Raw genomic sequence first — 21910 nt, forward strand, 5'->3', positions numbered from 1 at the left:
CAGAGACACAACAATTGATCATTGATCTTTTAGCCGGGTGCGGTGCCCCCCCTCCACCATAGTCCACCTCGGTAATATCGTAGCGGTGCTTAGGCGAAGCCCTGCGTCGGTAGAACATCATCATCATCACCACGCCGTCGTGCTGACGAAACTCTCCCTCAAAGCTCGGCTGGATCGGAGTTTGAGGGACGTCATCGAGCTGAACGTGTGCTGAACTCGGAGGTGCCGTACGTTCGGTACTTGATCGGTCGGATTGTGAAGACGTACGACTATATCAACCGTGTTGTGCTAACGCTTCCGCTTTCGGTCTAAGAGGGTACGTGGACACACTCTTCCCTCTCGTTGCTATGCATCACCATGATCTTGTGTGTGCGTAGGAAATTTTTTGAAATTACTACGTTCCCCAACAAAACCATTATAGGGTCCAGATATGGAGGATACAACATGCAAGGACAAGCTTAATCTGGGAGGGGAAAGTGTGGAATGGCTTCTGATTTAGGATCTTAAATCTATTTTCAAAGCTTTAAATTCCTTCTCAACCGTAACTCTAAGGCTTAAGTGTATGAGATTGTACAATTCCTATGCAGCACTAGGATAGAAACTAGAAGAGAACTCGTTCAGATGGTACATGGTTTTCTTGAAGGGTGAAAAAACACCAGGGCGACATGCATAGCCAGCATCTCTTAGGTAGAACTTGTCATCGGGGATATTAATGCCATTAGCTTGAGCCATGTTGTCAGATAGAATGTTACTATCATGGGCTAATCCTTCCCACAGCCAGCTAACCCATATGTGAACTTCATATCAAAGTCAACAACAGTAAGAACATTCTTATTTGTATAGTGCTTTCTACCCCTGTATGTTGCAGCATGTGACCTAGGCGCGCTAGCAGTCACATGAGTATGCTCAAAATATTATGAGTACAATACAAAGTAATTGGTATTATCGTCATACTGGCACAATTCATATATTCTTACCATGAACAAAAATCTCTCCACACTTAATCTCTTCATTGTAGGAAACACCATTTACATTTTAAGCTCTTGTTATTTACTTTAATTAGTTATTTAGTAGTCACCTTTAAATCCTCTGTTTACTAGCATACTTTAGTTTATCGTTTACCCAGGACATTAATAGTATTTGCAGAAGCTCAAGCAATACTTCACACAAGAACTGTGACACCTTGTGTGTGACAGAGACGCCTTCATAAATACTCTCATCCGCTCTTTGTTGGGACGATTACTCATTGGGATACTTCTGTGAAAGTGTTACACTGCCCTGTTTGGTCTGCGGGTACCAGGCATGATATTTTTTGCCCCCTACTAATGAAGAAAAGCTATAAAAGAAAAAAATTATTCTAACAAACATGATAATCTTTATGAATCAAGTGATGAAGATGATGCACTTGATGAGGCACTATTGAAGATGATTTTATTATGCTTACTATTTATTATGATGATCATGATTGGGGAGTTAATTATGATGCTTCTTGTGATATTGAGGATTTATTTGAGCTTTATGATGAGAATATTATTAATAATGTTTATAATACTTTTGAAAATTGATTTGGAGTAATATTTGTCACAAACCTGAAACTTAAGGGGCAGAAAGTGGAATTACTAAAATACTAGTATATCTAAAGCTGGAACAATCCATAAAATTTCTTAAGACCTCTGACACAACCTTGGTTAGAAAGTGGAACACATTGAGCGTCAGAAATTTCATGAAATGTTGACAAAGCAATATTCTATCAAAAACATTGACACTCATGTATGTACCCTGAAAAATAAACCACACAACACATTACACAGATCTATCATCCGCGGACGGATGAGTGGTCCACTCGTAGACCGATCTCTGTCCCGCGGCCAGGCCGGGGGCGGGTAGGCCGCTCAGCCAGAGCTGCTAGGCTCGGGCGCACCCGCGGAGGGCTCGGAGGCGGGCCCCTCGGCGGGCGAGACAGCCGAGGGCGCCGGCGACTCAGCCTCTTTCTCCTCTTTCGCGGCGGCCTTCTTGTCCTCCGTGACCACGTTGCGCGCCTGCGCGAACGGCGCCACCACGACGGCGGCCAGGAGGAGCGCGACGATGAAGAGGGCGCGAGCCATGTGGCTGGTTGGCTTGCTGGGTGCTTGGGAGCTGGAGGTGCCTTGGCGATGGATGCTTGTTTGCTTGCGCGGTCGTCGTGTGTAGCTTTATATGCGGAGCACGCCGGCTATTCTTGGGGGGCGGCCGAGGACGTCGCGATGCTCCGGCGGTGGTGGCGACGGACGGTCGAGCGGCATGCGGCGTGGGTGGCGCGGAGCGGGCTTGGGGACGATTGCGGCTATTTTGGGAAGGCTTTCCCGTCTCCCTCGTTTTTGGGCGAGTCCGGCCGGCTGATCGTCGAACCAGGCTTCGTCGCGTTTCTTCAGCGTGCAGCTCTGCGTTCACTTCCTTGAGCGCCATCACTAGCTTCAGGTGCATGTTATCGGTTTCATAATTCAGGGACGAATTCCACACTTCGCAATTAATTAAGGAACGGAAAAGATACTTTTCTCTAAATTATATAGAGACCAGAAATGCATGTATCACATAAAAGATGAAACATATGGAGAAAAATATTTACAATACGGGCAACATGCTTTTGCTCGATATATAGAACTATGGCATACATTTCAAAGAGTGAAGTCTGTTTTAAACCCTGAGGATGTAGAGCACGACGCAAATGAACCCCGACGTCTAAATCCCTGAAGTCCATACCCTGAAGTTTTCGATCCCGGTTGTAATCACCCTTCCATCTGTTTAAAACTGGATTTGCTGACGTGGCATCCTGGGATGGTGGGATTGCAAATTAAAGACATGCACCTAGGATGGGGCAGTGCATGGCCTCGAAGCCTGCCCACACCGCTGATCCAGCTACTCACCGCCGCCACCACTCCATGCGCTTCTCTCGACCGACACCACGCGCAGGTTCTCCGCGGAGACGCGGACTACGGGCGCGCCGCTGTTCGCCGTTGGCCCCGCTGGCCGCCGTCGTTCGGCTTGGAGTGCGCTGCTGCTCACACCGGGTGGCGACAGAAGGTGAGCTGGAGAGCGGCATGTCGGAGGAGCAATTGTTCCACGTGAAACTAGCTCTTGTTGCAATCAAATCGGACCTACATGTTCGTATGTGTTGAGTACGAATCCGGCCGGAATCAATCAGCTCCGTAGGTTTGAAGCTAGCTTGTATGTGCGTCTTGTCTGACACAGCAGCGACTAGGCATTTCGTCGAACAGCTTGGCCGCGGCAGCAGAGTTCGAGAAGGCATGCAGGACGCCGGCCTTGGCCGCGAGCGCGCCAGCGTTTGGCTATGCGCGTGCTGCAATGTGCTGGACCGAACATGGTGGCTGCGTGCCCTGGACCAGAAGCAACCTGCAACCCCATGGAGATGGATGCTGCCTGCTTCCATCTGTAGAAACTTTCGTGCCATGACGGAACAACGACGTCGACGAGATGGTCAGGGTCGCTGCTGCCGCTTCTGCAGCCCCGTCCCCGCTCAGGTGCACATGCGCAGTGTCTTCAAGGCGGAGACGGCCATGGTCATCGCCGGCGTGCGAGCCAACAGTGTTGTGCTGGGGCACCCGTAGGCTGTGACGAGCCTCCGTAAGGAGCTGCACCGTCGTGGACACGCCATCGGACGCCACGCGATGCCCGAGCCTCCTCTTCTCGATCGGCGGAGGCTGGAGGCTTTGGCACCAGCTTTATGGCTGGCCTTGCACTATGGCGGTGGCGCATTGTCGCTGGTTGAAGTTGCTCCCGCATGCGTGCTTGAGGTCGCCGGCGGCAGGTCCAAAGGATAGACGATAGTGTCATACATAGAGGGCATGCGCTGGGTGCGGGAGCCTGCAGAGCAAGCCAGGCGGCCATGAGACCCACCTGCTGCAGGTAGATGACTCACCTTGATCCCATCTATTCTCTGGCCAGGTAGAAATCCCCCTGTTTGGATACAACCTAAAGGTCAAAAACGACCGGGATCAGGAAGGTCGGGGTATGGATTTCAGGGATTTAAAAGTCAGGGTTCATTTGCGTCGTGCTCTACATTCTCAGGGTTCTAAATAGACTTCACTGATGAAAACGTTTTCCCTGCCATAAAACAGGTAATTTCAACTATAAATACCCACACACTTAAGACCAAATTAAAATTTCGCACAAAAAAAGAACTAGATCCTGATCAATCAAATAGAAGGGATTAATCCGCCAAATCGTCCCGCTCTCTTTTTGCCAGCCAAATGAATCTTGTCCTCGGTTGGGTTGCTTGATTGCATATAGATGGACAGATAGATCAACATGGATGGATGGATCTGGATGCATGGATCCATAACACAGACATCTGGACATCTGGCGGCAATATAGTTGGGTAGATGGACCAAATGATTCCTCTTCTCAGTTGGACCCGATTAGGAGGAACAATCTTGTGAGCATCAAAAGGAAATTGCTGATATTTATGATCCAAAAGGGGACAGAAACTCTGATTCCTCTTCTACAAAGACCAGAGTCCCAAGTGCCTACCTCCTAAGCCTATCTCTAAACAAATACAGGACATCAAACCCTGAGGCTACTTACCAAAATTCAGCCTATCCAGCATTGTTGCGTGTTGCTCAAGCGGTACAGAGATACTAATACACTCCTGTTCGACAAACATCGACAAAAACTACCGCATGCAAATCGTGCTACAACGGTCAGCAGGAAGCAAAGTGACGCCTGTAGTGCGATGCGCACGTTCTTCAGAGACTACCATTCTAGAGGATTTTGGACATGCTGCTCTAGCTGCCTACCCGTGCTACTGGTTGTCAACCTCATGGGATCATGGCTCAGTTCGGTACTGCCTCGCCTGCTGGCACCATTGTCACGCTGGAAGGGGCCTGCTGATCCTTACTTCTTGGTCGCCTTCTTGCCTCACCGCTGGTGCTTGCATCCCCAACGCGGCTTCTAGCCTGAGACAGAAGTTGCTTCCTTCGCTGCTTCGGGCTGGTGTGGCCGTCTCTCTCTATTGCTCGCAGAACAGCTTTCCGGAGCCTGGACTCCACCATTTCCCATGACACGAGCTTCTCTAGAACTGCAGAGACGTACTCAGCCCTTCGATTCTGCAGTCATGTAACAAGAACACACTAAGTAGCGGATATGGCAAGTATAACCACTAGAAATCATGAGCACCATTGACATCTAACCTCATAATCCAGGTAGTAGGCATGCTGTTCCCAAGACAGATAATTGGTTAGCAAAGTTACCTTTTATTAAGGAAATGCATGGAAAAGAATATGAAATGTGCATACGTACCTCCCAAACATCAATCGCAAGGAGTGGCTGCCAACAAGAATAGACAGATAAAAATATCAGATCGCTGTCGAATATAATATGCATGGGAGAGACAACAGATTTTAAATAAAAATATTTTCTTGTCAAAGGAACAAATAACAAGAAACCATACAAAGCTTCAAGAATAAGTACATGGTATACACTGCATGATTATGTAGGGAAACACAGTTGCAGGTAAATACTCACAGAGTGGCCCCAGACAAGAGGATTGATAGCATTTGGAGACTTTGAGATGACCAGCCTACCATAGTTGTCAGATGGGATTGGGCTTTTTGACTTCACATGAGGTAACTTGCTCCCCTTGTCTGAACCAGTTACAAAGCAGAGTTCAGTCCAGCACATTCACACCACATGGAGCAAGTTTTGAATCTGGTACACGCAGCTAACAAATGTGGGTTTAAGCATCACTTACAAGAAAGCCAAACCCATCCAGAACCGAACTGAGTTAGCGCGGCATCCATGAATTGTTTGATCATGCCGTCATAGGATCCGAAGTCTCTGTTTATAAACTTCAGAAGCCGTTCGGGGGGCTTGCCTCCACCGCCAGGCTTCATCGATCGCCAGTAGAAATCATGGTTCCATACCTACATAACATGGCCCAAGAATTAGGGATCTCAAGCATACGCAAGCCACAAAGGATGGTTCGAAACAGCATGGAATGCTACCTGTGCGGCATGGAAGAAGGGAGCGTGGGGTGGCTCCCTGCCCTCGTTGAACGAGGCAAGCATCATCTGCCCAATCGACATGCGCTCCCACTCGCTGCCGCCGATCATGCCGTTGAGCCTGTCCACGTGCATGTGCTGGTGAACTCCCCAGTGCTGCGCCACCGTCTCCTTGCTTATGTATGGCTCCAGAGCATCCTGCATTGCAACCCGTTGTCCGTCACCCCGTTCCCGGCACCAATGTTTGTGAATCATTACTTCTGTACTTACTGAAGGATAAGGGAGAGGCTGCTGCTTTATCCAGGCAACTGAATCAGCATTGTCAGGGTTCAAGGACTCCAGCACATCCGCGCCATCGCCGATGGCATCGGCGGCTTTGTCCGCAGCGGCATCAGCAGAAACATTCGCCGTATCATCCTCGGTCACCACATTCGCCTCGCCGGCACAGCGAGTTATGTGGCAATTCCATCTCCCCCGGCTATCTCCCTAGTCACATATGTAAATACAGTCACTACACCGCACCAAAATCAAACCAAACATCTACAGAAGCTGGAAAGGACAACTGAAATCTAGAATGGTGGCACGATACATTCTAATCTAGGCACAGAGCTGTTGTAACTCCAACACAGAAGTTCATTTCTGTAACTGAAACCAAAGGACGAAAATGACAGTAATCTTGCTCTTAGAGTGTCGAGAAGAATCGAACGAGGGGTCATGACAGTAATATAATCAAGATGAGGAGCATGGGGGGAGGGGGGAAGCAACGAGAGCTGGCCGGGTGCGGAGCTTACCCTGGCGCCTCCTCTCCGTGGGAAGGTGAGGCGGCGCAGCCTCCCACGCTGCGGGGAGTCGCCGCCGTCGCGGAGGAGGAAGGGGGCCGAGCTGGAGGCGGGGAGAGCGAGGGAGAGGGGGCGGCCTCCCACCCCTGCCGGCGCGGCGAACACCATGGACGGTCGCGAGCTTGGGGAGAGGAGGAGGTGACTGACCGAGAGTGGGGGAAGGAGCAGAGGAGGGGATAGGGGTTTGGGTTTGGGTTGTGGACTGTTGTTGCTTCTCGGTGGGCTCAGATGGGCCTGAAGCCGTGGCATAGGACAGAAAACAGTGCCAAACGCAGTCCATTACGGCCCAGCGAACAAAATTCTCAGCTGAAGGCGTAATTCCAAGTCTCCGCTTTAGCCACTCTTTAGCGGGAAAAATAAAACGCCGGCGCCCAGCTTCAGCAAGATTGAAGACTTTTTAACAATCCAATTTGATTCCTTTGCCTGTTCTTGCATCTCGCCTGCTGCTCTGAAGATTTCTCCAGCCAGCAAGCCATGGGAACCCTTTCTGCAACAAGATTTCTTCAACCGTCCCGGGTCATCGGCGGCGAAGCGCGTCCGTGATCCGTCAGTGCGCCGGCAGGGGTCGGCCGCCGGCGGTCACAGCGACGTGCGCCAGCTATAATAAACATACACAGCACAGCCCAGCCCAGGCTTCGCTTTCAAACAGACGGCGCCCTTCCGCGGCCGCCGCAGCATCGATCGCCGCCGCCGATGACGCGGACGCGCCACCTAACGAAACATCGCAGTGAGTGTAACCATGTTATTACTTTCTTAGATAAAATGATACTTGTCAGCATAGAAACGTTTGATGTATTGGAGAAAAAAAATAATGCTTAGAAAGAATATTCCAAGAGAACCTATGGAAGATTTGTCTGATCTTTCTGTTGCGATTTTGCATTAGTATCGACCCTTTAGTCCCGGTTCAAGAACCGGGACTAAAGGCCTTTTTTCTACTAGTGTGGCTAACTGCCTATGGAATGATTTTGAGGGGCATAGGAAAATTCATGTAGCCAACTGGCCTCTAGTTGCTATGAAAAAAGATTATGAGGGTTTGGGTATCCCAAGCATCCATAACTTAAAACATTTATTTGCTAGGGGCCTGGGTTAAAAGGATATATGCTCAGAGAAGATAGAAGGGGAAAACTATTAAGCAGGTTTGGGATGGATCGATCTCATGCTCTCCTTTCAGAAGGACTTCTAATGATACTCATACTATGATGAGCCTGTGGTTTGACTTGGAAGCTATAGTTCATAGTATTGTCCTCTCTGAGGAGAGTGATTCCCTAGTCTGGCAATACGAGAGCTCTGGAGTTTCTTCCACTAGCTCTTTGCGTGCAGTAACCAATTATAGAGGTGTTACTCCTGTGTATATCCCTGTTATGTGGAAATAAGAGTAGCACCTCACATTCACATTTTCTCTGGCTTGTCTTCAACAACAGAATCATGACCAGAGATAACCTTTAGAAAGGAAAATGAGAAAGCCTGAGGCCAGTGTCCACACTGGCTTGCGAAGACTAGAGCGATGCGAGCACGGAAGAAAGAGATGAAGAGCCCGGTCTCCACACTGGTCGCCGGCTGCCCCGATGTCATGAAGCTGGTCATGGAATAACATGTCTGTAATAAGCACTAGTAGTTCCTGTGAATGTAATTTGCACAACTTGTGGACCTGGTTCCTTTTTTTTTCTTTATAATAAGAAATCCATTTTAAACTGATTCTATTCCCTTGCCTGTTCTTCCATCGCCTGCACTGAAGATGTCTCCAGTCCAGCCAGACATGAGAAACTTCCCTCGCCTGCTGCTCCGATGAGTTCTCCAGCCACCCATGACTCATGAGAAGCTTTCTCAGACGAGATTTCTTCAACTGTCCCGGGTCATCGGCGGCGAAGCGCGTCCGTCAGTGCGCCGGCGTTCACAATGATGGGGGCCAGCTATAATTAACAAACATACATAGACGAGGTTTCGCTTTCAAACACACGGCGCTCTTCTGCGTCCGCCGCGGCATCAATCACCGAGGAAGCCAACGCGCCACCTAATGAAACATCACCGTCAGTGATGGATGTACCTGGACTGGAGGGACGGTCAAGGCAGATCTTTGGTCAGAAACTCTTCTTCTCTAAACGGTAATGAGGCCGTTGAGGTCAGTGTCAGACTATCAACGCAATTATACTTTTTACTTTGACAGTGAGTGTAACCATGTTATTACTTTCTTCTGCACCAGTTAACACTCTCGCAGTTGATTTTAAAACATGCGATTTGCAGGGGGTTTCCTACAACCCAATCGTCAATGAAGTGATGATGTATGCATTACAACATCAGGGAGATTTTCAAATTTTTAGAGTTGAATTAGTTAGTAGTGACAAGAGTTGTTTTACCTTGTAGGCCTGTGATGAGATCCTGGGGAATGGCCATCCACTTCTTGCAAATCTTGCATTATATTATGTCAGCATGGATCATCAATGAGTCATTGATATTGTCACCCCCACCTAGCAACAAATTAGTACTCCCTCTCTCGCAAAATAAGTGTCTCAACTTTGTACTAACTCTAGTACAAAGTTGTACTAAGGTTGAGACACTTATTTTGGGACAGAGTGAGTATTATATTAAACCACTGGGGAAATTAAGAATGCAGTTGTACTACTAACCATAGAAAGGTTTGATATGTTGGAGAAAAATATAGTGCTTAGAAAGAATATTCCCAAAGCACCAATACAAGATTTGTCTGATCTTTGTGTTGCAATTTTTGGTTCATACTTGCCTGATGTAAGCCTTCTAGGGTACACCTGCTCTTCAGAGGCCAGTTCTTCCACTGATGAGACAAAATGAGAAGAATGGAATCTTTGGCTGAACTTTGTATTCCAGTTTTTCTTATCTGTTCTTGCATCACTTGCTCAGAAGATTTCTCCAGCGGTAAGAAATTTTCTGCGAAAAGATTTCTTCAATCATCCCGGGCCGTTGGCGGCGAAGCGCGGCCGTGCGCCGGCAGGGTCGGCTGCCAGCGATCACAACAATGGACAACAGCTATTATAAACATAGGTGAAGTCTGTTTCAATGATACTCTTCTGCAGCCGCCACGGCATCGATCACCGGTGACACTGGCACGCCACCTAAAGAAGCCTCGCCATCAATGATGAACGTATCTGGATGGATGGTCGATAGAGAACTTGGTCAAAGCCCTCCTGTAAATGGCAATGGGGCCATTAAGGTCAGTATCAGTGTAATATCATACTTTTACTTTGACAGTGAGCGTAACCATGTTATTACTTTCTTCTGCACCGGTTAATATGTCTGCAGTTAATTTTAAAACAGGCAATTTGCAAGGCGTCTGCTGATTACCCACCCAATCATACAGTTGTGATTTAGTTAGTAGTTAGTAGCAACAATAAGTAATTGACAGTGGCAGCAGAAATGTCCAGAAGGCCATCGCCGTCAAGGCGCCAACCAACACGCATCAACGACTAAACAAGATGAGAGTTGTTTTACCTTGTAAGCCTGTGATGAGATCCTGGGGACTGGCCATCCACTTCTTGCAAATCCTGCATTATATTATGTCAGCATGCGTCATCCTTCATGCTGTCACCCCCTGGCAGCAAATTGCTATTTTATTAAACCATTTGGGGAAAAGAAAATTAAGAACACAATGATAATACTAATCATAGAAACGTTTGATGACTTGGGAGAAAAAACTATCACTTAAAAAGAATATTCCAAGAGCACCTATAGAAGATTTGTCTGACCTTTGTGTTGCAATTTTGCAGACCATGGTCAAAAGAGCATCCATTTGAAATCGCGTGCAGTTTCCGTGTTCATACCCGCCTGATGTAAGCCTCCTAGGGTACACCTGTTCTTCGACGGGTAAGCAGACAAATTCTACAGAGCCCAGTTCTTTCCACTGATGAGACAAAAATGAGAAGGATGGAATCTTTGCCTCTGACTGCAGGGAAGATACCCCAATCAGTTAGTTTAGTGTCAGGCTATCGCAGTTTTTAAATTAGCCTAGTGTCTTGTGTGCCTGAGTTCTTCTGCCAAGTACCGTTTCTTAGTTTAATGAGTGTTTTAGGTGGGATTCTATTTTACAATATCTTATTTGTTCCACATAACAAGTGCACTAGTACTAAAGACAGCTTTTAGGAACTATTTCAGTCAATCATCAGCAGAGGTGAGGTGAGGTGAGCTGAGGAGGAGTTCATGGAGATGGAGGGCCGGGGTCTGTCTGACCTGTTCAGGAACACCAGCGAGGAGATCTTCCTCAAGGCGGTGATGGAGAACTCGATCGGAGTGGCAGCACCGCCGAGCATGGAGATGATGGGGTTCAGAAACATGACACAGAGCTTCAGAGAAGACAGCGAGGAGTTGTTCAACAGCTGGCTGATGAATGGAGAGGCAAGAATTCTGAGAGTTTCAAGCACTTTCTTTTACTTTTCATTTGCTTTGTGTTCTTTCTGGTATCTCTTTTGGGGTTTTCGGATTGTAAGACCAGCATCATCTTGACGCTTTCTCCTTTTGAGAAAAAAAAAGTTGAAGTTTCCTGCCAGTTTTTCCTCTCTGTGCATGCAAAGTGAAACCTATATCATGTTGAAGAAAATTTCTTAGACTAATGAAGATCACTCGCTAGTCATTTATTGTTTAATATTACATAAAAAAAATTCTAGGATTGTTTTGGAGTTAATGATTATGATTTACTATGCCAGGTTGATCTTTTTGCTTGAAATCTATCACCTAAAGTTCTTGATTCTTTATTCGCAGATTCCAGGCTTTAGTCACCTGAATAATCGGCCTCGACAACCATCTAGGTATGATGCTGATAAAGAGTGCAGGGTTAATTGTATTGGGTGATATGTGAGTTGATGAATAAATAACTGTGTTACAAAAAGTGAAAATTATATAATCAATTTCAGCAACTGAATATGTTACAAAGGCTTTGCAAAAGTAGCTGAATCAAGAGAAAGTACATAACCTTAGGCACCCAAATCTTACACGCGTCAATACAGGAAGCACCTATAAGAAGATAATACAAACACAAGCAATGGTTAGGAATCACACGTTAGTCATCCTTCGTTGTGATTATGCATGTCCATGGAGCTTCTTTCTTCTATCTAGCATGTAAATGATGCTGAACTTTGCACCGAGAGACATTAGCATGGCACTGCCTGTCGAAACTGACGGTTAGTGCTACATCATAACAATTTATATTTATGCAGGTTGTCATCAGAGGCAGGTGCCTTTCCTAATCAACAACATGACATTGCTCGACAAAATTTTCTCGCCGACAACTTGATCCCTGAGAATTGTGCAGTTCCTCCTGAATACACGAATAACCATAACCAGCAACCACTCAAGTAATGTATCTTATGAACCAGCATCACCTTATAGTCAGGGATTTATGCAATCTCCAACTTATTTGTTTATCATACACCAGGAATGCAGCAGAGAAAGGGATGCAAGCCAGTGATCTACTTTTGGCAAAGGTTAGCTATCTCATCACCCAGTTACTTGATTATTACAGCTACATGGATAATATTCTAATGGATAAAAGGCGGTATTTGTTCATAAGCAGACCTGGTTTCACTGCACTCAACCAATGACTAGAAGCAGATCTTCAGAACTGAGGCATGAATTGAATCACCAATTACATGTGCATTATTACCTTCTGTAGCACAACTTTATGATTCTTCATTCCATTATTTCTCAAACCCAGCCATCTTTTGCAGGAGGCGATATGCTGCAATGCAAAGTAATGTGTCACCAATAACTACAGGAACTATGAGAGCAGCAAACCAATTGAGATTAGATTTTACCAACACAAATGCAGCAAATAGTACCCCAATGGGCAGCACTCCACTTCAGACTTCGACATTTGTATCTCCTTCATGTTCATCGACTTCCCCCTTGGACAATCCTCATATGCTTGCACAAGATACTGTTACATCAGTGGTGAGCATGCTCAAGGATACGCTCGAGCGTAAGAAGCTCAGTAGCCCTGCCAACAGAGACATGCCACATGGCAACCCTTTTGGGTTTTACGACAACCAGCAGTTTCAACACAACATTCTTGGAGGAACAGATATGTTCCCCTTGGTGACCAATGGACATGTTCAGGACTCCCTGATGCTTCCTGAAGTCGAGAGGCCCACAGAACCAAATGCTGAGAACTTTGTTGCCCCCGCAGGCCAGATTTGGATCAGTGCAGCGTCTCGTGAACCTTCACAGAGTGGATCGTCTAATGCTCTGACGGCTCAGTCAGCCGGTTTTGAAGTATGTGATGAGCTACGTCCTATGGGGCAATCATTGTCTATGTGTGAGAGCACTAGGAAAAATGTTGCAAATGGAACAGCTGACTGCAGATCAAACAGCAAAGGTACTTCAATTATACACTTATTGCCAAGCTATATCTTGCCACATAAATGATCATCTATTAGGCAGTACAATGGATGTCAAATATTTCTTGGGATCTACTGTATTTTAGAATTGTCGTTATCATTGTGCCATGGGTGAATAACACTGAATGTATAATGTCAACAATGTGCAGATTACAGAGAGAAGGTACTAAAAGATAATTTGAAGGATGAAAGAAAGGTAATACCTGATTCATATTTCAGAAATGTCGAAAAATTCCTCTCATGACATATGCTAATCTGTTCATTTTACTCATTGACAGAGAGTGGCCCTGACACGAATGGGATCCATCTCATCAGAACAAGCAGGTAAATGAAACAGCAAGATGTTCTTTTTGGCACCAAATCTTCGGCATTTATATGATGACTGTAAAAAGTTCTTTCTAGGCACATGTTTGTAGATTAGATGAAACATAGGGCTATTGAAAGATAATATGCTCCACCTTGCGTAGTGCTACGTCATCTGCTATTTAATCACTGAAAGCTCTAACTTGTTAACTTTTGCAGTTGATAGAGGAGATCCTACGAAGAAACGCAGGGTTGAGCGCACACGCAAGTATGTCTATGCAATTTGGTTATACTTATTATACATTTAATCTATATGTAATATTATTTCCTGCTGACATGACTGATTACCAAAAGGCAAGAACCAATTTAAGGCATGTGCCCCTATCCAAATGACTCCTCTTAATCAAAGTTCTATATACTTCATTGACCATTCCATATTGAACACCAGAACCTCGATCATGTTATTAATGACTTCTTATGGTTCAGAATGGCAGAAGCAAAGGAAAGAAGTTCGACCCCGGTAATACCAACTGACATGCAAGCGGTCCTCAAGCGCTGCGAAAACCTAGAGAAGGAGGTCAGGTCACTAAAGCTTAACTTGTCATTCATGAACCGGTGAGTACAATCTCAAATCACATTGCTGGCATGATTTCACTAGCCTGGTTTTTACTTCAGATTGCCCAATTATCCCAAATGTCTGATCTAATTGCAGGAAGGATTCAGAACAGACGAAGCAGATCGAGGATCTTCAGAAGCAAAACGAGGACATGGCGGAAGAGAAGGAGAGGCTGATAGAGGAGATCGAACGAATGGCCTCCGACTCCACGGCATGATCGCCTAGCCCTTCCGGCTTTATAAACTAATAGCAGTGGACTTGGAAAGAGTCCCTGCTCACTAGATACAGATATACACCCAATTATAGTTGATGGTCTGAATGTACCATTCTTTTCGTTCTATGTTCCTATTGTAATCTTTAACATGTACTAGTATCAACAAGAACTGATTGGTAATTGCATCTTAATCCAGATTGCAATTCATATGGTAGTAGTTTCAACTGATCAAAGAAAATGTTACTAGAAGTGGCATCAAACATAAGCAAGAAACACGAGATTTTCATATCTCAGCACCAACAACAGATTGGGAATTGCATTTGAATTCAGTTTGCAATTCAGATGATAGCTTCAGCTGAACTGATAAATAAAATGGAAGAAACAGCATCGAACACTTTCAGATCTTCGGTACAGGAACTACTATATTATTTCAGGGTTAATCAGACAATACTTAAGGGATTTGATAGAAATAGAAAGAAACATGGCATTACTTAGTTCCAACATTTCGATGAACACACAGCAATGCATCTCCAAGACCACAACTCATTACAGCAACTGTTATTTTAGGAAGATTTTCATATCTCAGTACAGGAACAATTGTTTCAGGATATTTCAGGTTTGATTAGGCATATTTCTGGAGGGATTTGATTCTTATACATGGCATTACTTTTCATTCCAGCATTTCAACAAACATACGGCATCTCAAAGATCACACCTCAATCGCTGGATCAACCAATCTGACACACCAAGAACTGGAATTGCACATGGAACGAACACCATCAGTGCTTCTGACCTGGGAAAACATAAATGTTACTAGACATAGCATCAAACATAAGCAATAAAAGGAACACTTTCAGATCTCAGTTAGCAACAACAGATAGGGAATTGCACTTGAATTCATTTTGCAAATCACATCATAGCTTCAGTTGAACTGATAAACAAAATGTAAGAAACAGCATCGAACACTTTCAGAACTCAGTAGAGGAACTGCTAAATTATTTCAGGGTTTCCCTTCAATAACATATTGTTTCAGGGTTGATCAGACGATGCTTGAGGGACTTGATTCAGATATAGAAAGAAAACATTACATTACGTTTGAAAGAGATTAAGAGAACACGCAGCAATCAGTCGCATCTCCAGACCACACTCAATACAGAAATTGCTATTTTAGGAAGATTTTTCAGACATCAGTACAGGAACTATATTTCAGGATAACTCAGGTTTGATCAGACACATTTTGAGGGATTTGATTCATACATAGAGACATGAAACTAGATTCCATTCAAGCATTTCAACGAACACACAGCATACTGCATCTCCGAGATCATACCACAATCGCTAGAGCCACCGATCTGACGAACCAAGAACAGGGATTGCAAATGGAAACGAGCACCTATCCATCAGTGCTTCGACCTCGGCGAGGTCCTCCTTGCCGCCGGCGCCTCAGCAGCCTTCCTCTTCGGTGAGGTCCTCGCCGCAGCCCCAGCCGCCGGCGCCACCGCCTTCCTCTTCAGCGACTTCTTCGCCGGTGCCTCAGCGGCCGGAGCAGGAGCAGCAGCCTTCTTCCTCAGCGGCTTCTTCTTCGCGCCGCCCTCCAGCTGCGCGGCGGCTATGCGGTCGAACTCGTCGGAGAGCTTCCTGACGCGCTTCCTCTTGGCGGCGGCGGCGATGGTGACGAGCGGCACCCCCTCGCCCTCGGACTCACCGGACTCGGAGTCCTCGTCGTAATCCACCACCTCGCGCCGCATCGCCTTCTCCTGGGCCGCGACCTCCGCCTCGTCCTCGGAGTCGTCGTCGTCGGAGCCGAGCGCGTCGTCGAGGGTGGCAGGGGCAGGCCCGTGCCCCGCAGCGCGGACCTTGGACTTGGCGGACTTGGCGGAGACCCAAGCGTCGCGGCGCGCGGTGCGGCGGAGCTTGACGAGGTTGCCCTCGATGCGGCCCTGCAGGCGGAGGCGCTTGGCGCCGAGCCCGCCCATGGACCAGTGCGCGTCGCGCGCCCAGCAGAGGAGCGCGTCGGTGACGGGCGCCGGCGGGTCGACGCGGTCGCCGGGGAAGACGCGCGGGCGCGGGAGGCCGCCGCCGTAGAACCTGCCGGGGCCGAGCGCGACCACCATGGTGACTTGAGATCGGGCTGGCTGAACTGTCTTCTTCCTCGGCCTGATACTCCGGCGATCTCTCTGCTGCTCTGTGGATCTGGGTGAAGGTGGGGAGTTGAGGATTGCGGCGGTGAGGATGGATGAGAGAGAGAGAGGGGCCGGCGAGGGCGTTTATAGGTGGAAGAAGAGGCGCGCATGGCAGGAAATGGAGCAGAGAGAGGGGGGGTTTGGCGCCAAGAAAATGGCGGTAAAATAATTTGGCGCGGCGGTGGGGAAATGGAAATGGCGGGATGCGGGAGCAGACCTGACCAAACGGGCCGGCCCGGCCCATTGTAATCATGCCTGGCAATCGGGCCGGCCCGTGCCGTGCCGTGCTGGCCCGTGTGCTGCAGCCTGCAGTCCAGGCACGGCCCAACTGGTAATCGGGCCGGCCCGCCAGCACACCAGGCACGCTGGCCCGCCTACTGTTTGGCCTATTGGGCATTTGTTTTTGACCTATTTTTTCCTACTGGGCCAGTATTTGGCCATATAGAGATATATACAAAAAAAAAAGGATAATCTTGCAGTGTCGTGCCGGCCCGTGTGCTCAGCCTAGCAGCCCAAGCACGGCCCAGGGCGTTCTGCATGCCGGGCAAGGCACGTTTACCCCGTGTCGTGCCTGGCCCATGGTGGGTCATGTCGGTGTGCTCGTGGGCTGGCCTAATTGGCTTGACCCGTTTGGCCAGCTATATGCGGGAGCCCCCTTCTGCTTGCCAGGCCGTTTCATTCTCACTCATATTTATGCGACTGGGCCCTGCTTGAGAAGTTTCCTAACTCATCCATCTCTCTTTGTGTGTGTGCGCGCGCGCATAGGTGGGGCCGCTGTTGTATCTTTGTTTTTATCCAAGTCATGTATTCATTTGTGGTAGACAAAAAATCATTTACCTTTATATTTTAGTTTTAAAAACATAATTACTACATAAACTTGTCCCGGTGAGAATAGAGTCATATAAGAAGAACTTAAAAATCGACTAAAGTTGGAGAGGGCACGTCCTACACGCATGGTCATATAAACCTATTTAAAAAAATGCATTCTAAACACGTTTTAAAATGTCAAAAAAAATTCGAAAGAAATTTTCACTCATGCATCTTCAAAACATGTGTGCGCGACACAAAGTTTTGTGAGAAAAATCTATTTCTATTTTGCCTCCACAAAAGTAACAAATTCCAGTGCTTCTAAAAAGCGTTTTATGACACGTTTTTTTATTTTTTGCACAAACCAAAGAAAAAGTTATTTTTCTTACATAACTTTTTTTGTGTGCATATAGATGTTGGGGATCGTAGCAGAAATTTAAAATTTTCTAAGCATCACCAATATCAATCTATGGAGTAATCTAGCAACGAGGGGAAGGGGAGTGCATCTACATACCTTTGTAGATCGCTAAGCGGAAGCGTTGCAAGAACGCGGATGAAGGAGTCGTACTCGCAGCGATTCAGATCGCGGTTGATTCCGATCTAGGCGCCGAACAACAGCGCCTCCGCGTTCAACACACGTGCAGCCCGGTGACGTCTCCTACGCCTTGATCCAGCAAGGGGAGAAGGAGAGGTCGGGGAAGACTCCGTCCAACAGCAGCACGACGGCGTGGTGGTGGTGGAGGAGCGCGGGACTCCAGCAGGGCTTCGCCAAGCACTACGAGAGACGAGGAGGGAGAGGGATAGGGCTGCGCCAACAGGGAGATCAAATCGTGTGTTGGGCTGCCCCTTTGCCTCCACTATATATAGGGGAGAGGGAGGGCTACGTCCCCACCTAGGGTTCCCACCCCAAGGGGTGCGGCAGCCCTAGATCCCATTTAGGGTGGCGGCCACAAGGGGGAGAGGGGGAGGCGCACCTAGGGTGGGCCTTAGGGCCCATCTGCCCTAGGGTTTGCCCCCCTCCCCTCTTGGAGGCGCCTTGGGCCTTGGTGGGAGGCGCCCCAGCCCACCTAGGGGCTGGTCCCTTCCCACTATTGGCCCATGTATGCCTCCGGGGCCCGTGGCCCCTTCCGGTGGACCCCCGAACCCCTCCGGTGGTCCCGGTACACTACCCGTGATGCCCGGAACACTTCCGGTGGCCAAAACCATACTTCCTATATATTAATCTTTACCTCCGGACCATTCCGGAACTCCTTGTGACGTCCGTGATCTCATTCGGGACTCCGAACAACTTTCGGTAACCGCGTACATACTTTCCCTATAACCCTAGCGTCATCGAACCTTAAGTGTGTAGACCCTACGGGTTCGGGAGTCATGCAGACATGGCCGAGACAACTCTCCGGTCAATAACCAACAGCGGGATCTGGATACCCATGTTGGCTCCCACATGCTCCACGATGATCTCATCGTATGAACCATGGTGTCAAGGATTCAATCAATCCCGTATACAATTCCCTTTGTCTAGCGGTATAGTACTTGCCCGAGATTCGATCGTCGGTATCCCGATACCTTGTTCAATCTCGTTACCGGCAAGTCCCTTTACTCGTTCCGTAACATATCATCCAGTGATCAACTCCTTGGTCACATTATGCACATTATGATGATGTCCTACCGAGTGGGCCCAGAGATACCTCTCCGTTTACACGGAGTGACAAATCCCAGTCTCGATTCGTGCCAACCCAACAGACGCTTTCGGAGATACCCGTAGTGCACCTTTATAGCCACCCAGTTACGTTGTGATGTTTGGCACACCCAAAGCACTCCTACGGTATCCGGGAGTTGCACAATCTCATGGTTTAAGGAAATGATACTTGACATTAGAAAAGCTTTAGCAAACGAACTACACGATCTTGTGCTAGGCTTAGGATTGGGTCTTGTCCATCACATCATTCTCCTAATGATGTGATCCCGTTATCAACGACATCCAATGTCCATGGTCAGGAAACCGTAACCATCTATTGATCAACGAGCTAGTCAACTAGAGGCTTACTAGGGACATGGTGTTGTCTATGTATCCACACATGTATCTGAGTTTCCTATCAATACAATTCTAGCATGGATAATAAACGATTATCATGAACAATGAAATATAATATAATAATAACTAATTTATTATTGCCTCTAGGGCATATTTCCAACAGTCTCCCACTTGCACTAGAGTCAATAATCTAGTTCACATCTTCATGTGATTAACACTCACAGGTCACATCGCCATGTGACCAACATCCAAAGAGTTTACTAGAGTCACTAATCTAGTTCACATCACTATGTGATTAATACTCAATGAGTTCTGGGTTTGATCATGTTATGCTTGTGAGAGAGGTTGTAGTCAACGGGTCTTGCCATATTCAGATCCCTATGTATTTCGCAAAACTTTAGGTCATATCGTAGATGCTGCTACCACGTTCCACTTGGAGCTATTCCAAATTGTTGCTCCATTATACGTATCCGGTATCTCTACTCAGAGCTATCCGGATACATGTTAAGCTTGCATCGACGTAACTCTTTACGTTGAACTCTTTATCACCTCCATAACCGAGAAATGTTTCCTTATTCCTCTAAGGACAATTTTGACCGCTATTGTTGGGGAACGCGGTAATTTCAAAAAAATTCCTACGCACACGCAAGATCATGGTGATGCATAGCAACGAGAGGGGAGAGTATGATCTACGTACCCTTGTAGATCGCAACGGAAGCGTTGACACAACGTAGAGGAAGTAGTCGTACGTCTTCTTCCCGATCCGACCGATCCAAGCACCGTTACTCCGGCACCTCCGAGTTCTTAGCACACGTACAGCTCGATGACGATCCCCGGGCTCCGATCCAGCAAAGCGTCGGGGAGGAGTTCCGTCAGCATGACGGCGTGGTGACGATCTTGATGTTCTACCGTCGCAGGGCTTCGCCTAAGCACCGCTACAATATGATCGAGGTGGAATATGGTGGCAGGGGGCACCGCACACGGCTAAGGAACGATCTCAAGGATCAACTTATGTGTCTAGGGGTGCCCCCTGCCTCCGTATATAAAGGATCCAAGGGGAGGGGCTGGCCGGCCAAAGGGGGGCGCGCCAGGAGAGTCCTACTCCCTCTGGGAGTAGGATTCCACCCCCCAATCCTAGTTGGAATAGGACTCCTTGAGGGGGGAAAGAGAGAGAGGGGGGCCGGCCACCTCTCCTAGTCCTAATAGGACTAGGGGAGGGGGGAGGCGCGCGGCCACCTTGGGCTGCCCCTTTCTCCTTTCCACTAAAGCCCACTAAGGCCCATATAGCTCCCGGGGGGTTCCGGTAACCTCCCGGTACTCCGGTAAAATCTCGATTTCACCTGGAACACTTCCGATATCCAAACATAGGCTTTCAATATATCAATCTTTATGTCTCGACCATTTCGAGACTCCTCGTCATGTCCATGATCACATCCGGGACTCCGAACTAACTTCGGTACATCAAAATGCATAAACTCATAATAACTGTCATCGTAACGTTAAGCGTGCGGACCCTACGGTTCGAAAACAATGCAGACATGACCGAGACACATCTCCAGTCAATAACCAATAGCGGGACCTGGATGCCCATATTGGCTCCTACATATTCTACGAAGATCTTTATCGGTCAGACTGCATAACAACATACGTTGTTCCCTTTGTCATCGGTATGTTACTTGCCCGAGATTCGATCGTCGGTATCCAATACCTAGTTCAATCTCGTTACCGGCAAGTCTCTTTACTCGTTCCGTAATACATCATCTCGCAACCAACTCATTGGTTGCAATGCTTGCAAGGCTTATGTGATGTGCATTACCGAGAGGGCCCAGAGATACCTCTCCGACAATCGGAGTGACAAATCCTAATCTTGAAATATGCCAACCCAACATGTACCTTTGGAGACACCTGTAATGCTCCTTTATAATCACCCAGTTACGTTGTGACGTTTGGTAGCACCCAAAGTGTTCCTCCGGCAAACGGGAGTTGCATAATCTCATAGTCATAGGAACATGTATAAGTCATGAAGAAAGCAATAGCAACATACTAAACGATCGGGTGCTAAGCTAATGGAATGGGTCATGTCAATCAGATCATTCAACTAATGATGTGATCTCGTTAATCAAATAACAAGTCTTTTGTTCATGGTTAGGAAACATAGCCATCTTTGATTAACGAGCTAGTCTAGTAGAGGCATACTAGTGACACTCTGTTTGTCTATGTATTCACACATGTATTATGTTTCCGGTTAATACAATTCTAGCATGAATAATAAACATTTATCATGATATAAGGAAATAAATAATAACTTTATTATTGCCTCTAGGGCATATTTCCTTCAGCTATCTGGTGATCCGGTCCTAGATCACCTTTGTACCCTCTTGCCAGACATGTGGCAAGGCACACATCAGGTGCGGTACTCAGCATGGCATACCGTATAGAGCCAATGACAAGAGCATAGGGGACGGCCTTCGTCCTTCCTCTTTCTTCTGTCGTGGTCAAGCTTTGAGTCTTACTCAACTCCACGCCTTACAACTCAGGTAAGAACCCCTTCTTTGACT

The 21910-nt window shown here is 47.2% G+C and overlaps 3 protein-coding genes across 3 annotated transcripts; 1 reads left to right on the plus strand and 2 right to left on the minus strand.

Moving 5' to 3' along the window:
- Window positions 1–4433: 4433 nt before the first annotated feature.
- Window positions 4434–7047, minus strand: LOC123151939 (superoxide dismutase [Fe] 1, chloroplastic). The gene is made up of 8 exons (XM_044571567.1): window positions 6788–7047; window positions 6267–6482; window positions 6000–6194; window positions 5747–5918; window positions 5521–5639; window positions 5296–5322; window positions 5187–5210; window positions 4434–5102 (listed from the first exon to the last, which is right to left on the minus strand). Exons 1-8 carry the CDS (start codon window positions 6941–6943, stop codon window positions 4830–4832), a joined length of 1182 nt encoding a protein of 393 aa, XP_044427502.1. The 5' UTR covers window positions 6944–7047; the 3' UTR covers window positions 4434–4829.
- A 3915-nt stretch (window positions 7048–10962) lies between these two features.
- LOC123148982 (protein CYCLOPS) lies at window positions 10963–14746 on the plus strand. Its single transcript, XM_044568517.1, has 11 exons — window positions 10963–11197; window positions 11561–11607; window positions 12016–12153; window positions 12234–12282; window positions 12372–12424; window positions 12526–13172; window positions 13344–13390; window positions 13473–13518; window positions 13717–13765; window positions 13984–14112; window positions 14210–14746. The coding sequence occupies exons 1-11, from the start codon at window positions 11003–11005 to the stop codon at window positions 14328–14330; spliced, it is 1521 nt and encodes a 506-aa protein (XP_044424452.1). The 5' UTR covers window positions 10963–11002; the 3' UTR covers window positions 14331–14746.
- Window positions 14747–14818: 72 nt separating this feature from the next.
- Window positions 14819–16572, minus strand: LOC123148985 (60S ribosomal protein L22). Its single transcript, XM_044568519.1, has one exon. The coding sequence runs from the start codon at window positions 16439–16441 to the stop codon at window positions 15728–15730; it is 714 nt and encodes a 237-aa protein (XP_044424454.1). The 5' UTR covers window positions 16442–16572; the 3' UTR covers window positions 14819–15727.
- Between the last annotated feature and the right edge of the window lie 5338 nt (window positions 16573–21910).

This window comes from Triticum aestivum, chromosome 7A, assembly GCF_018294505.1.
Source record: "Triticum aestivum cultivar Chinese Spring chromosome 7A, IWGSC CS RefSeq v2.1, whole genome shotgun sequence".
Lineage (NCBI taxonomy): Eukaryota > Viridiplantae > Streptophyta > Magnoliopsida > Poales > Poaceae > Triticum > Triticum aestivum.

Coding starts and splice junctions, on each gene's coding strand:
- LOC123151939 (XM_044571567.1), bottom strand. CDS start 6,943: ATGGTGTTCGCCGCGCCGGCAGGGGTGGGAGGCCGCCCCCTCTCCCTC. Junction 6,195..6,266: donor AGCCTCTCCCTTATCCTTCA/GTAAGTACAGAA, acceptor GTTGCAATGCAG/GATGCTCTGGAGCCATACAT. Junction 5,323..5,520: donor CTCTTGTCTGGGGCCACTCT/GTGAGTATTTAC, acceptor TCTTGTTGGCAG/CCACTCCTTGCGATTGATGT.
- LOC123148982 (XM_044568517.1), top strand. CDS start 11,003: ATGGAGATGGAGGGCCGGGGTCTGTCTGACCTGTTCAGGAACACCAGC. Junction 12,154..12,233: donor CATAACCAGCAACCACTCAA/GTAATGTATCTT, acceptor ATCATACACCAG/GAATGCAGCAGAGAAAGGGA. Junction 13,766..13,983: donor AGGGTTGAGCGCACACGCAA/GTATGTCTATGC, acceptor CTTATGGTTCAG/AATGGCAGAAGCAAAGGAAA.
- LOC123148985 (XM_044568519.1), bottom strand. CDS start 16,441: ATGGTGGTCGCGCTCGGCCCCGGCAGGTTCTACGGCGGCGGCCTCCCG.